We start from the raw sequence: 16,336 nt of genomic DNA, 5'->3' as shown, positions 1-16,336 counted from the left end.
ATCTGTAAATGGGTTTTGAAGGAAACAACTTTGATACTGTAGCAGAAAACATCACAGAGGCAGAAAACAGTATTTTATTGGATGAGTTTAACAATATCTCAACTAATAAATTGACTGTCATCCCTGCCCACTGTAGAGATAAGGGGGATGAGGACATGGAGATGCCCTTTATGGCTTGCCAATTTGCAATTACCCCATGACAGAACACAGTTTTACTATGATTGATGAAACATTTTAGAAAAAAAAGGGGGGGCTTAAATGGAAGAATTTTATTAGGTTTTAAAATGACAGTGCTAACAATAGTGCTGGGAAAAAATAAACATGAAAACATTTTAAGTAGATAGCAAGAACGCAACCTAATCAAAACTGCCCAGAATGTCCTTGCTGTTTTCACTTACTTTTGCATCATATATGGAGATATAAACAACTTAATTCTAAGGTTATTGCTGCAACATTTTCTGCTTTGTACTTTGATCAGAAATAGTGTCTGAAAAAAAAAATGAGATACCTCTAAGACTTCAGTGGCTTGTCATAAAGGGATGTTATTAAACATAAAAAAAAATCCAGTAAATGCATACTCTGAGCTAGAAAAAGCACTAGAGTGATAAGGGAATGTACATTATACAGAAATATCAGGATCACTCTGATCTTGAACATTCATTTTCACGTTGGACAAAGTTTTTGAATCAGTCTGCCTTGCTCTTAAGTATTCATATCTCAAGTTATATAATCAGTTTTACCATCCCATATTGGGTCAGATCACTGGTCCAGAAAATAAGTCATCAGGTCTTTTCCCAGAGTCTGTACTATTACCTAAATCATCTTCACACTGCTCAGTGTACCTAGCCAGTGGTATAAGGCTACAAAACTGATGGAGGAAAGCAATTTCTACCGGACCCTTAAGGCAATTATTTTAGTGTTGGAAGCGTGGTATTTGATTACACCTCGTATCATTTTCAATTTAAAGAGCTATAAATTACTCACACCTTTTTTTGAATGGCAACAAGTTTTAAATCAATGAATTCTCCTGAGAATTGAAGAAATGCCCATATGTTTATTATATGCCCCATAAAACAGTGTTTCTTTACATGCTTTAATTATTTCTTGGGGCCATGATTTTATTATGTATAAATTTATTTTTATTTTTATTTTTTTTTACTCAGAAATGCTATAAAACAGTCAAGTGACTGATGATTTGAGACCAGCCAGACATAAATGATGAAATAGTAGTTCTGTGACATGCTTTATGACAAAAGCAGACTTATCTTCAAAATATAAACAAACATCATATTTAATCCTGCTAGTATGAAAAACAGAATACAAGATTTATTTTTCACAATCCCAAAGTAGATCTCAAATATCCAAATCCAATTAGAGGTTTCTGTCTCACTAAAGACACTTCAAAAGGCAGAGGAAGATCATCTTGGCAGCACTCCGGAAGTGAACATACCCCTAAGTAGACAGTCAGAGGAGTTTGGGATCAGGGAGGAAGACCATGCAGGGGTACAAAGAGGCAAAGCGGGATCAGGGCAAAGGAAATACGGAGTATGAATTGCCTACTGAACAGCATAGTCTCTGTTGCGGTTTGACTGCTCATATGATTCTTGCCCCTTACAAACCGTACACCAAATCATAAACATACCAAGCACACCAAACAAAGCACATACCAAGGTGAGAAAAAGGGTATGACATACTCAGATCTGGGTGTAAATGAGAAGACTCAGTGTTATGATGTCCTTATTGGACAAGCGTTTATTGTGCATCTACTACGGAGCAGATATATACAAATGTCTGAAAAAACAAATATCAATAATTTATGGTGTTCTTCCTTGATACTCTCACAGTTTAAAATCAAGGACATATTTGTAGAGAGTTCATCAACTTATAATAATAAAATATGGGAAACTTGTTTTAATAATAATAAAATAGGAAAACAAGTGTTTATGTATACCATGGTTTTGCATATCAAGTTTACTTAAGAAAAGGTATGCATCTGTGGCCATTTTTTCTCAAGCAAATTGGCACCACAGTGTGTATCAATTAAAATTTGTTATTTGATTAGCTTTATGTAGCCACAGATTTTTAAATACGTTTCCACTGTTATGGTACTTTATTTTGTACATTTTGAGATATCTGTCAGATTTGAAAGGATATGTCACCAATAAGATGGAAAAACCATTGAAATTAAATTTCTGTATTTTTTCTTTCAACAAATAAAAACTGTGTATGTTACATTTATGCAGACACATATATATACATATATGTACATATATATATTTATTAGTCATAAAATAAAATACTGATATGACATTTCACTATAATTTAGAAGGCTATATGATATGATTTATGGCAAATATCTAAAGAAAAAGATGTCATCCTGATATTGTCAAGATAAAGTTTATGCTTGGATGGAGAAGACAGGGAGAGAAAGGAATCAAAGGTGTCTTCAACACGCGTCTGCACAAGGACTCATGAAATAATGGTGTGGATAAAAGGAACTTGAGGGAGGCAAATGGTTGTCATCTTTGAAGAGGAAGGTAATAAATTAAAAGTTTCTATAGTTAATTTAGGGAATTGTTGAAAGAGATAAGTAGGACTATCTAGTAGCTATTGAATTAAAATTCAGAGAGAGATCAAGGATGTAGACAAAAAAAAAAAAAAAAGCATGTAGGAGTGTCCCTAGGGTAACTGTTGAATACAGAGAGTGAATGTAATCTCTAAGAAGGACAAAGGGCTGCTAACTGAGGCATATTAGGGATGCATTAAATGTTGATTGCAGATAGCCTGAAATCCTGCCCATGCTTTGCTCTCTGGGCCCTGTACTTGAAGGATTAGAAAAATGAGCGTTAGGCTTTTGCCCCACCAAAAATTAAAATATAACATAGATTTAAACATTAAACAAATGCTATTTTTTCATATTAATCTCTCTGACATCAAGATGCACTACTGACTGATAGAGATATAAGTTGTGTTTGTTCCCATTTCTTTCTCAGAAATTAAGACAGTCATATGTCTTGGAATGGATAACAAAAAGTGCAAGACTTAGGTGAAATTGGTATCACCAATGTAGGCAGCGGGAAGAATATCACTCAGACATAGGACAAGCAAAATCCCAGTTTAACTAAAAAAAAAAAATTTTTTTTCAGACAAAACTAATAGTTTTGCTTTTCAATACCATCTGTCACACCTAAATGTAGTAAATACAGAGGGAAAAGTTATAATCCCAAATTATGGAAGGTAGCATATCATCATTATACTATGTACAGTTGGGTAACAGAGGTAATCCCAAATAATATTAGAATAAAATGTGAAAGATGATTAGAGTCAACTTTATGATACAGTAAAGAGAGTACTATGTAGTTGTATGGACAAATGTTTAAACTTTTAGTAAGTGTAGATTAGATATAGGGTGTTTTTTTTTTTTCCAAAACATTTTATTACATTGATCAAGTGTCATTAAGTTTATGGCATCTTAAAATCAAGGAAACAAGATTGCATTGATTATCAGGCTGCCAGTGTTATAGGTATATACTTTGATAGTAAATGTGTCATCCCTATCTTCTTGGTTCATTGATTTATTTTCAGTTTGCTTTAAACTTTAAGTACATTAATTATTAACAAAATATAGCTGGATTTCATTTGTAATCTAATCTAATAAAATGAGTCCTATAATGGGAAATACAGGTTTCTTTCATTTGGTGTAACAGTTGGTAAATTTGATAAATATTTTTATTCAGCAAAATTATTTCATATTAGATATTTTATTTTATTTACAGTTTCATTTTCTTCCTCTTTATTTTAACTTTGAAATTTGCTATTCACCCCTCTTTTCTTTGCTTTTTTGAAAATTCATTTGTGAATTTTCAGTCCATTTCCTACGTAGGGGCTAAGGGCAGGACGTCCCAAGATGGGGTCTCTTTAGTGTGAAGATTCTTTTCAGTTAAAAAGCAGTCAAAACCAAGTAGATTCAGGAAAAGCTCTTTACCTCCCCCTTAACTTCTCAAAAAGAATTTAATAAAGGACCTGCTCCAGGAAAAGAGATATCACCAAAGATAACTATCTTTTACTACAAACTAGGTGTGGTAGACAGGGAAGAATCTAGCAAGGCTTGTTTGATCAAAGTGTCTATGACCCACTCATTCTGAGTGGCTCAACAAACATTAATCTAACATTTGCTCTTGTTGTGATGAGCACTGTATAGTACAGGAAACTGATGAACCACTAAATTCTACATCTGAAACTAATTTTACCATATATGTTAACTAACTAGAATTTAAATAAAAACTTGAAATCTAAAAACAAACAACAAAAAATGTACTCTTTTTCATCATCCTGTGAATTGCAGTCCTTCCCTTTGAAGTCCCAGATCCTAGCCTCCTTCTTCCTATTTCAGAATGACATAAATACCTCCTTTTGACTAACTGTTGTTGGTATTTCCATGTCTGGGTGGATTCCCCCACTATTAAATTTGATTTTCTCCTGTTCATCTGCTTCATGTCAATCTGATTCTTAATCCAGCTAGAAGGACCTTGAATGGGTTAGGAAATTCTTGCTCCCTGACACCTATTCCTGGTACTCAGAATCAAATCCATGTTTTTATACTTCACTAAAATTAGGTAACAACACTTCCTTTCTGCAATGTGCTTTGCTTGTGCACTGCACCCTATTCTCACCTTGACCAATGTGATACCAGCTCTATGAACTCAACTATGTCCCTGCTATTAGCTTTTCCTTTGAGTAAATGTAAGAATCCAAATTATCTCTTATTTTGAACATTCCTAATCCTACAGTCATCCACTTGAATTTGTATACTGTAGGGTTGATCATATCCACCATTATTACACCTCAGTCTAATCTTCCTCTGTGTTAAGGCCTATCTACTGAATTACTTTATTATTTGATTAAAACATTATCTTGAATGTTTACTTCACACAGAGTACATGGGTGGGTCACCTATTCTCTGAATCCATGCTTTTTTACAACTGTTTCTCACTGTATTGAGTGAAAGATTTCTTTAGCTGGCTAGAGAACTATAGGATCAGTTATTTATCCCAGTGACTTACACATGCTATCCCACTGCCTCTCAGGTATGTTAGTGAGAATCTGATACTATTTTAATCATTTTCCTTTGTTAACTGGCAACTTTTTTTGTCTGACAGCTTGTAAGTTTTTTCTATCATTGATTTGATTTTCCCCTTGAATATGTATTACTTTAATGATTAGAAACATAAATCAATAAAACTAGTTTCTCAAAACCTATTTTATAACTATAACTGAAATACCAGAAAGACTCTAAGAGTGTTATTCATCTTTACTATTATAGTTAATAGATACAATGGAATGAAAAAAAAATTAGAATCATTGATTCATAATTTGAAATAAATGTATGAGGATTTTTATCTTGCCCTCTGCAGCCAATGAGCAAGAGAAGTGGCTTCCAGTGTCTAGAGAAATTAGATGGCTTGTTTTCTTTTTTTGCCTACTCTATTTATACTTAGTTTTGCTTGTTTGCTCTAAAATGTATGTTTTCATAGTTCTGACAAAGAGAGAACCAAAAATGATCATAGCATAAAATAAGAACATTTTCTCAAGTGTTACATTTCCTTCAGAAAATAAGTAAATGCAAAAACAGCCTGACACCATTCTATATCTTGGGTGTGGGGCTGGGGGATATATATATATATCCATCCTTGGAAAAACCTGATCCATAATCAAAGGCACACTTTTCTTTTCAAAAAACTTGAAATGATATTTGTAGTTTTGAATAGTTTAAAAAATTTTTTTTCATTGAAGAAATTCCTTGAAATAATGAATACCCAGGGGACTTGATTCTTGTGTAATCCAAATTTCCTTGCCGTGATAATTCTAACATTTTGCATTTGATATATCTGACTTTTCTTTACTAAATTGGACTTATTAAATCAATGGTCATGGAAAACATGAGTTTTATAATCAACTATGTATTTTATAATCAACAATGGAAAAGTGAAAAGGATTTCTTCAATACTGGATTTACTTATTTTTTATCTAATAATATTTTTTATTTGTTATCTAATATTACTTACATTTATCTAATATTATCTTCTTAATAATTCTGCAAATGTGATTCTGTGTATGTGGAATGGTGGGTTATGTGTGTATCGTATTCTCGCCTTCACTTAAGGTGCAAGAGAAATTCTTAGAGGGGAAGAAAAATATAACTCTGTCTTTCTTTTCCTTGTCTTAGATAGAGGATGTAATGACATCATTTCAGTGTGGAAGCAATAAGTCCAGTTCTTTTCTTGGCTGGCTGAACCCATTCTAATTCCACTGTCGTTCTTTCATCTTTCCCTTCTCTTGAACTTTTCTCTCCCTTACCTGTATGTTTACCTTAATATTCCCAAGAAGAGTACAAACCGCAGAAAGTCCATAATTGAGGAGGCTAATAAATGATTATTTTTCTAAGTTCATTAGAGTGTTGGGTATGAGAAGAGAATTGTCGGTGCTGCTGGAAATAAATGAGCCCAGCAGGCTGCCTTGGGGAGAAAAATAGAAGGAAAAAAAGTAAAGTTGTGGCATTGCCCCACCTTTGACATAGAGGATCTGTTTCACAAGGAGTCACATAATAGTTATAGTCATTTTAGTGTTCAAATTTACGGAGCAATACTGGCAATTGTGTCTGGAGGGAGAATGTGTGTAGAAGCAATGCTGCTGTTAAGGTTCTGTGGCTTTCAAGTTGTTATAATCCATTTGAGCCCTGCCAATAATATCTCAAGTGCTTGCAAAAAGCAGATAATATTTTCTCTTTTTAATTATTTTTCCCTAACTGAGGTCATTAGATTAACAAAAATGGAACACAAATTGTGTTCAGCTTCTGGACTGCCAGTGTCTTATTAAACCTAAAAAAAACTTATAAAATTCTACTTTATCATACAGAAAGTCATATAATTATATGGTTTGTTGCCAAAAACATGTTATTACTTGGGTAGTCAATATCACTCTTGAATTTAGAGAATTAGATGCCCATTAACGGTGCCTTGTTTAGAAGACTACTTTATGACTAAGTACACCTCAGTCTACAATGCAGAGATACAAGGTAGAGCCAGCTAGCCTTAAGGATAAAAAATGTGTACAACAGATTTTCCCTCTACACTGCATGATTTAGCCCATTTGATGTTTGCTTTGTCATAAGTAAACTAGAGATAATACCAATCATTGTGTTATGGTAATAATAAATAAAATGAGCCAACTAGCAGAATGCCTGAGAAATGTTTTTTCTCTTCTTTCAGATTATTAGGTATAAACCACACGGATCTCGGTTTTTTGTATAAGCCCACAATAACAAAATGAGTAGCTAGCCACCAACCACAGGAACACGTTGCCCCAAAATAGGCTGAGAGAGGATTCTAGCATTTACACCTGTTTATTATTTACACTCCTGTGTGGCTTTCTGGTAAGCTGGACTGAACCCTGTTGGAACTGCTGAGATTTTTCTTGCCAACACTGGGAACAAAAATAAGCTAAGGGGCTTTCTTGGTCCCTGTTCTCTGTTCTCACATCCTAACCTCTGGACTGTATTACTCAGTTGGTCAGAAGAGCCAAACCCAAGTAAAAACATACAAAGAACAGCAACAACAACAAAAGGAAAAACAAGAGCGCAATAATGCCACAGCCATGTTCATTAAAACTACAGAGATGAAAGCAGAAGGAGTCAGGAGACAGGGTCCACCTAGAGATAAGTGTAAAGAAAGACAGCAGGCTTGCTACTTGCACTAGAGCTGAGTAAACGCCAGGCTCTTGATTCTGACACATCCTCTGGAAGAGGAGGGAACCTTGAGTGTTACCTCAAGATTAAATAATTTATGACTGCATGATCGACTGCCCAATTGTTAATACTATCTTAATGTCCTAAAGGCACCTCAGTCTTTCCTTGGTCAAAGCAAACTCCCTCATTAGCCCCAAAGGAAGCTCCTCTTCTGCTTCTCCCTGTCCTGGTAATTGGATCAGTTTATCAGCCAGATTTCTTCCAGTAGGAATCTGGGAGTCATCCCTGCCTTCTCCCTCTCCAGTTAATCCATATCTAATTAATCTCTAATCCCCACGGATTTTTTTAAAATTATCCTATTATCAAAAATCCAAACACACAAAAGTAAATAATAATATTAATAATAAAAGATCTACATATACCATTATCCAGCTGATATAATTTTCAATTCATGCCTAATCAAGTTTAATCCTAACCACTTTTTTTTTTTTTCTCTCCCCACATCATTGATTTTTAACCTCTAAATATTTCCAAAATATAGCTTACCCCACTTTCTCCTTGATTCTGCTTTGGTTAGTTCTTCATGTCTTGTAGTGTTCTGCCCCGTCAACTGGGATCTTAGCTAATTTTCATTATCTTTCCAAACCTGTTTTGAAATTCAAATCTAATCAGATTTCTCCACTACATAAATCTGATGATGGCCATTATTTTACTCAGTGAATATAGTCCCAAATTCTTGGCAAGTGTTTTCTGAGTTTAGGCCAGGCCTACCCACACAGTCTTGCCCTTCACCTTCTACTCTTCTACCCCAGTGTTCAACAACATAGCTCTGTTGTAAATTATGCAGCTTGTGCAGGCCTCCAGGCCTTGGGATAAGCTCTTTCCTTTGAAAGGATTACTGGGAGCCCCTTTAGTTTGTCTAAATTCTTATACTTCAGTGCTTGGCTCCAGCATCCCCTCCTCTTCTAAACCTTCCCTGTAAATAAACTTCACCCTTCTATCTTGAAAACTTGTCCAGGGAACCATTCTCCTCTCATTACCACTGCACTGCTAAATAGTCCTTGTGTTTGTTACACGCCCTGCCTCCTAAGAATGTAGGCCTTTGTCCATCTTCTCCAGTAGCCATGGATCCTGTTGTGTTACAGGATGAGGATGCTTTTGTTCTCAACTGCTCAACTCAGTGTGTTTGACATGAACCATGAAAAAAATTTTTGCTGAAGGAATGTTAATATTTCTCTTTAACAGTTTTTGATAAATGTTAAAAATTTTTATCTCCAACTTAATGGTGTAACAGTGAATTTCTCAAGTGATATTCTAATCTAAATATTTAGTTTATAATCCCACAAGGAGGCTTGAATTTAGAGTTACAGAGAGTGGGTAAGAGAACTGGTCAATTGATTTGAACAATGGAAATTAGAGCACAGAAGAAGCAGGCTTCTGTTTTCCTGTTTTATATCCATCCAAAGAAACTTTCTCCTTGAAAATTAATTATTATGAAGTTGGACACTGGAAACGTTAAGTCTATTTAAATACTTCAAATTTATATATTACTTCACGAAGATAATTTCTTGCCTATCTCCACTATCTTGGGGGAAGCAAGGAGGTTACTTTTAGATAAGTGCTATTTTATGAAACAAGATTTGACTCAGACCATTAGGGAATTAGTCCTTATTGTATATCCAGTCCGGAAGATTGGGAAAGAGATAACAAAATACTTTTATTTCCCAATTCTTGATTAGAAAGCTAAGAGGTCAAGTGCTCAAAACCACACAGTAGAGAAAGATACAAAAATCATTGTTAATCTCTTTCTTCTGACTATTAATAATGTTACCCAAGACTTTTAAAAATGTGTTGAAGTCCAATAACTTATTGCTATGTTAATTTATTTTTAGAAACATAATCAGTTGATATAAAGAGTCTCATTTTCTTGGACTCTGACCAATACTTCAGACCTAGTGAGTCCTTTTTCTCAGTATTTTTGCATATCATTTTTCAGCTATAGACCACAAGGGATACAATCTTCCTCGTTCTCTTTATTACCAATAACTGATCTGAGAGCACAATTTCTTTTAAAGTTAATATAAACTTTTCCCAGTATGCTGTAAAAGGAGTCAAATTTTGAGATAAAAATTGAAACTTTTATTTTAATAAGAACTCAATTATATGCTACTGTGTTAACTTGCTTTAGAATGTGAACTCTGACAGCAGGGCACATATTCTGACTTTTTGATTAATTTTTACTTATTTCCCAGTATAGACCATATTCACATTTGGGAACTAGGAGACTCCATAAATATTTGAGTAACTAAATGATTGAATCAAACCCAGCATTATGAAATATTTTTCTTTTACTTGATTTAGATGATTGTGTTCAATCTGTGAGCTGCTCTCAGTTAATTTTAATAAACTAGTTTTGTATATGCATACATAAACATATATGCTTGCTCCAAGTATATATGTATATACTGTCATTAGAGTTATAGACTATATCTCTGTGTACAGAATAAATGAAAAATTAAATAGACAGGTTAATAAAGTATTACATCTTAATAAAGTATTAAATTTTCAGCACAGTTTATATAAAGCCATTCAAAATTTATCTTACTTGGGTGCCTGGGTGGCTCAGTTGGTTAAGCGTCTGCCTTCAGCTCAGGTCATGATCCTGGGGTCTAGGGATTGAACCCCCATGTCAGTCTCCCTGCTCAGGCGAGAGTCTACCTCTCCTTCTCACCCTCCCCTTACTCCAGCTTGCTCGCTCTCTCTCTTTCTCTCTCTCTCTCTCTTGAACAAATAAACTCTTAAAAAATAATAAAATAAATTACTGAAATTTTAAAAATTGAACTGTGGGAAAACTAATTGTAAGACCATACATTATAGATTCCTTACAAATATCTTTATTATTATACCTGTGTAAAGATAAGTGATTTAAACTGGTTCCCAAAATTCAGAAGCTCCCTTCCACATAGAGAAGAGATAATGTTACACACTAAAGCCAGGTTGCTGTTAAGAATTTTAAGCAGGGACCAGATTTCTAGCAATTTAAATAGCAATAGTAGTTATTTTGTAAATAAGGAGATTAGCAGCCTGTATATAGTGTTTACTACATGCTAGGCACCATTCTAAAAATTGTCTGAATGTCAATTTCGTTAGTCCTCTTGACAATGATCTGAGGTAGTCACAACATACTTTCCATTTTACTGTAATCTTTCTATCACAGTGACTAGCACATAATAAACACTCAATAAATGGTAGCTATTACCACAATGAACTCTCTTATAACGTAGTATTTAGGAAAAATGAGATCACTTTGACATTCAGAATGCTCCAGGCTTGAATCAAACTTTGCCACTTATTAGTTGTGTGCCTTTGGGCAAGGTAATCCAACTTTTTGTATTTCAGTTTTATTGTAAAATAGGAATCACGTCTGCAGCATTAGGTTTATATGAGGATTAAAAACAAGTGTCAGATAATGTATACAAAGTGCTTAGTACAATGCCTGGTTCACTGGGAGTCTTCAGCAAATGGTAGTAATCATGTCAGACAACCATGTCTTAAAATGTGCTCCCATGGACGCCACATGGCGTCCTGGACTACCCTGCAGTCAGGTGGGAGGTGAAAGACTTCAATTACGTTAGTTCCTTCTCCTTCCATAACATTTTTTAATAGTTCCATAATGCCTAAAATTATGTCCAAATAAAACTATATAAAAATGTAATGTGGGAAAACCTCATCCTTCCAGACTCCATGAAATCTCTTCTGCCCTCTTTCCCCACCCGAGTAAAAGGAATAAGGCCATCACTTACTCTTGCAGTCTTCTCTCACCACGTATGCATTTCTCTGGTCTCTGCTTACTCATCCCCTCTTGTCCAGGTGTCCAGATTCTGAAGGGCAGAGACAAAACCATGGTTCCTCTTTCATCCTCCATCAGAGGCACAATATCGAAATATCAACACAAATCAAAAACATATGAAATAAATGATTGGCTAAGTGAAGAGTAAAAGCTTTTAATGCAGTGGATATGTCTAATTTAAATGATGTTTATTGATTAAAGAAATTACAGTAACTTCAAAAATATAATGTTATCTTCCCTTTTGAGTTCCAATTAATTTATGCATGTTTGCTATTAATCAACTAGATTTTCTTATATTTGGTAAATTTTTTTGGTATTCACATATATCTGGTTTCATTATTCAAATGCAACTATATTTGTGAAACAATAATTATGTCAGACAGCTCTGACTGTTCAAAATCTCTTTTCTTCTTCCTGGCCTATAATACCAGCCTCCCTTGTAGTTAAATGTGTCCATTTGAATGAATTCTGGTGAATAGAATATGGACCAAAGTGATGGATGACTCTTATGCTCTATTCTACCCTAACTCCCTACCTGGATCAATACAGAGAGCCTGCAGACCCAGTGGGTGGTGGAGCCATTAGATGGCAAGAGCCTGGGTCCCTGAACCATTGTGACAGGATGCCTGGAACACTAACCTTGGTCTCTGACTATAGCAGTAAATAATCTTTTTATTTTACTGAGCTCTAACATGTTTAAATACATTTAAAGCACTTAGCTTGAAAATCTTTTCTGACCTGTCCATAGTAGCCATTTTTTTAAAAAGAGAGGAATTCACCCCTAGTTTCTACCATATGTTAATGCCTACACATATATCCTTAGTGTTTGCAAATGAGTAAGTGGAAATAAAACTTAAGTTAAAAATAGAATTTTTCTAGGGACGCCTGGGTGGCTCAGTTAGTTAAGCGGCTGCCTTCGTCTCAGGTCATGATCCCAGGGTCCTGGGATCGAGTCCCTTGTCGGGCTCCTTGCTCTGCAGGGAGCCTGCTTCTCCCTCTACCACTCCGTCTGCCTGTGCTCAGTCTCTCTCTCTCTCTCTCTCTCTCTCTCTCTCTGAAAAAAAAAAAAAAACTTTAAAAAAAAAAAAACAGAATTTTTCTATATTCTATGTCTGGGTGCCTGGGTGGTTCAGTTGGTTAAGCTCAGATCATGATCTCAGAATCATGGGATCAAGCCCTGTTGGCAGGGAGCCTCCTGTCCCTCTCCTTCTGCCCCTCCCCCCATGAGGGCTCTCTCTGTCTCTCTCAAATAAAAAAAAAAGAATAGAATGCAAATAAAGTCTCCATTTTCCTTCTGAAATCACTACTTCAATATCTTTCCATTTCCCAAAATAGACCCATAATTCATTTGATAAGTTCTTATTATACATTTTGGCATTTTAAAATAAATCTCACAGAAGCAGCAGGAGGCAACAGTTAAGAGAACAGGCTTTGGAACCAAACTACCTGGCTCTGCAACTAGCTGTGTGATATTGGCAAGTTACTTTTTTCTCTCTATTCCTTCTTTTCTTCAGCAGTTAGAGGGGGTAACAATGGTACCTTCTTCCTGGAGCTTATGTAAGGATCCAATGAATTCATATTTATAAAACATTCAGGAAAATCTCCAACTCTTCATTACCACTGTATGTCTGCAATAGCCTGTGTACAAATTAAATATCATACCATTTGTTCTTTTTTTTTTTTTGTGCTTTCCCTATCCCTGCCTCAGGACACTGCCCTTGGCAGGGTGGCCTTTTTTTTTTTTTTTTTTTAAAGATTTTATTTATTTATTTGACAGACAGAGATCACAAGCAGGCAGAGAGGCAGGCAGAGAGAGAGAGAGGAGGAAGCAGGCTCCCTGCGGAGCAGAGAGCCCGACGTGGGGCTCAATCCCAGGACCCTGGGATCATGACCTGAGCCGAAGGCAGAGGCTTTAACCCACTGAGCCACCCAGGCGCCCCATACCATTTGTTCTTAAAGAGAAATTAAACTTGGTTTGATAAAAATGGGGATGAAAATTAAAGATATTTTTTGAACTTGTTTTTAGAGAGATTCCCCTATGGTTTCTCTCTGTGCTCCCCAATTTGGCTTCCCTCTACCTTCAGAAGTGTTTCAGTTACCCTATGCTTGCATCTTTGTTCAACATTCTGTCTTCCTTTTCATGACCTTTCTTCTCTCCAACCAATGCTTCTCCATCCTGCATTGGCCAGTGTGGGCCCATTAGTTTCTGAGGGCTGCCTTGAAAACTAGCACAAACTTAGAGGCCCAAAACAACACAAATGTTGTTCCAGAACCTCCCTGGTTCTGAAAGCTAGAAGTCTGAAATCAAGGTGTTGGAAGGGTCATGTTCCCTCCAAAGGGTCTAGGGAAGAATCCTTTCTTGTCTCTTTCTCGCTCCTAGTGGTTGCCAGCTCTTCTGTTCATGGCGTCCCTTGGCTGGCAGCTGCATCACTTTCAGCGCCTCCTCTGTTTCCACGTAGCCTTCCCCTCTGTGTCTTCGTGTCCAAATTTCCCATACATTTATCACAAGGATACCAGCCACTGGATTAGGGCCCAACTAATTCAGTGTAATGTCATCTTAACTTGATTACATCTGCAAAGGTCCCATTTCTAAGGTCATACTCACAAGACACAGGATTAGGACTTGAACATATCTTTTTGCGAGATGTAATTCAACCAGCAAGATTTAATGTCACCTAAAAATATTCTCTCTCTCCTCCAGTCCATTATGATCCCTTCTGAAAAGCCCTTGTTTTCTGTTTTATTTACTTGACAGGTAGTATAAATTTCTTTCTGATTTTTTAAAGGGCTTGTGAACCTATATATTTTCTGTTATATTGTATTACAAGACTAGAAGGTAAGGACCCTGGACCATGATATAAGTTTTTTTTTGTATGCTCTTCTATAGGACAATAAAACACACATAGTATTCCATGAATAAATTCATTAATAAGTGAAGAGGTGTCGACCTAGTGTTGCAAAATTCTTCTAGTGAATAAATAATAAAAATAAATGGTACATGATTAGAGCATGTCAATTTGTAATCTCTGATGTTTTAACTTATAGTATGCTTTTGACTAATTCTAGAGAGTATTGTAAATTTACAAAGAAGTATGATGTATTGACATTATTATTACTAAATTACACATAAAATTTGGAACACGTTCTGATAGAGGTTCAATAATCACGCTCAGTATTTTCAGAAGTAAGAGATTCTGTTTTGCTTTGCAACTACAAAGGAAGTGTCACATTATAAATAAAAATGAGAAAAGTATGGAATGTGGATTGTACTGTTAACCATTCCTAAATATTGACATCGCATTACCTTAAACTGTTTACCAGTCGCAGTTCCCAAATACTGGTGGAAAATATTAGAAATTAAATCTCAATTATATAAAAATAATGTCTTAAATTGATATGCCCACAGATGATAACGAGTGTGGAAATTTGACCCAGCCCTGTGGTGAAAATGCCAACTGCACTAACACAGAGGGAAGTTACTACTGTATGTGCGTCTCCGGTTTCAGATCCAGCAGTAACCAGGATAGGTTCATCACTAATGATGGAACCTTCTGCATAGGTAAGTTTGACCACCTAACTTAAACTTGTACCGATCTCATACTGCTTATTATCTCCAGAGATGAAATATTATCTGAACCAAATTCTACCCATCCTTGAGCGTACCCTAGTTGTGCAATACTTTTAGTAACTTCCTCAATTCCTTTAGTTCTCTAATGCTGTATAATCGGTTACTATGGAAAATTTATCTAAGGATATAAGGAAAATATTTGGGGGGAGAAAATCAAGCAGTTTATGAGAAAAAAATAATGAAAGTATGTGATCTAGCATGGTGACAAACAACAGAATAAATATTTACACTTTAATAGGTTGACTCAAAAAAATTATCATTTGCATGGCAAGATATTGATGCTTTTATAAACATGCACTCTGAGATGGGCTCTACATTTTCTTGGAAAATATTCAGAAAGGCATTAGTTATAAAAGAATTGTTCCAGTGCTTTTAGAATTATTTATTAAGATCTGCATTAAATGTAACTACTAATGTTCAGAAAAACTAATGTTTGTAGTTTCTAAATAGGGTCCTATTTAGAAAATCATGTCAGGTTTACTAAAATGTCCTCTGGGATGGTAATAATTTCATCCCTAAATTCCTATGTGAAATATCACTCTGAATCCGAAGAGAGTGTCTAGAAGTTTTTAAATGTCCTTCTATTGTAATTTGGTCATGTATTTGATATACCAGATCCTATAGAATTTGGATTATAGTCTGAGAAATTAAGATTGTTTAGGAAATTCAAAGAGTTGAACAATTTTCAGAGGCAAATTCCCTGGAACCAAAGATTTAAACTTTGAAAGCAAGTTACACATCATCTTTATCATGGTTTACATAAAACTGTCCAATTTACCAACAACTAGCTTAATTAATTATGGCTGATACAGATGTGCAGAATTAATACATGAACTGAGGCCCTGAGAGTGAAGTCATTGGCCAGGAGAAGAGACTAGACTAGAACTCAAGACTCTGCATGAAACGTGGACAAGGGTGATGTGCTGCTTCTACTTTACATGGTTAGATAAAAGAGATATATCCAAGTTAATTTAGATCACACTGAAGCCTTTGATTAGTTCCCTACTGAGATTCTCATCAGTAAGCGAAGGAGAAGCCTAACAATGTTATTATTAACACATGATAAGTTAGGAGACAATGTTCAAAGAAACTTTATCTATGAAATGTCTGTATC

At 35.3% G+C, this 16,336-nt stretch overlaps 1 protein-coding gene across 2 annotated transcripts in view; it reads left to right on the top strand.

The window, feature by feature from the left end:
- Positions 1–16,336, top strand: part of LOC111143169 (adhesion G protein-coupled receptor L4) — a 116,548-nt gene that overhangs the window by 43,029 nt on the left and 57,183 nt on the right. For both annotated transcript variants that reach the window (XM_022496681.1, XM_022496682.1), the window contains one exon: positions 15,001–15,153. In XM_022496681.1, coding sequence (XP_022352389.1) covers positions 15,001–15,153 — 153 coding nt within the window. The remainder of the gene's footprint in view (positions 1–15,000; positions 15,154–16,336) is intronic.

The sequence above is a fragment of the Enhydra lutris genome, unplaced genomic scaffold (genome assembly GCF_002288905.1).
Source record: "Enhydra lutris kenyoni isolate GAN:26980312 unplaced genomic scaffold, ASM228890v2 scaffoldscaffold9, whole genome shotgun sequence".
Classification (NCBI taxonomy): domain Eukaryota; kingdom Metazoa; phylum Chordata; class Mammalia; order Carnivora; family Mustelidae; genus Enhydra; species Enhydra lutris.
Note: the sequence above shows the minus strand (reverse complement) of the source record. Positions and strands in the feature narration are given on the sequence as shown.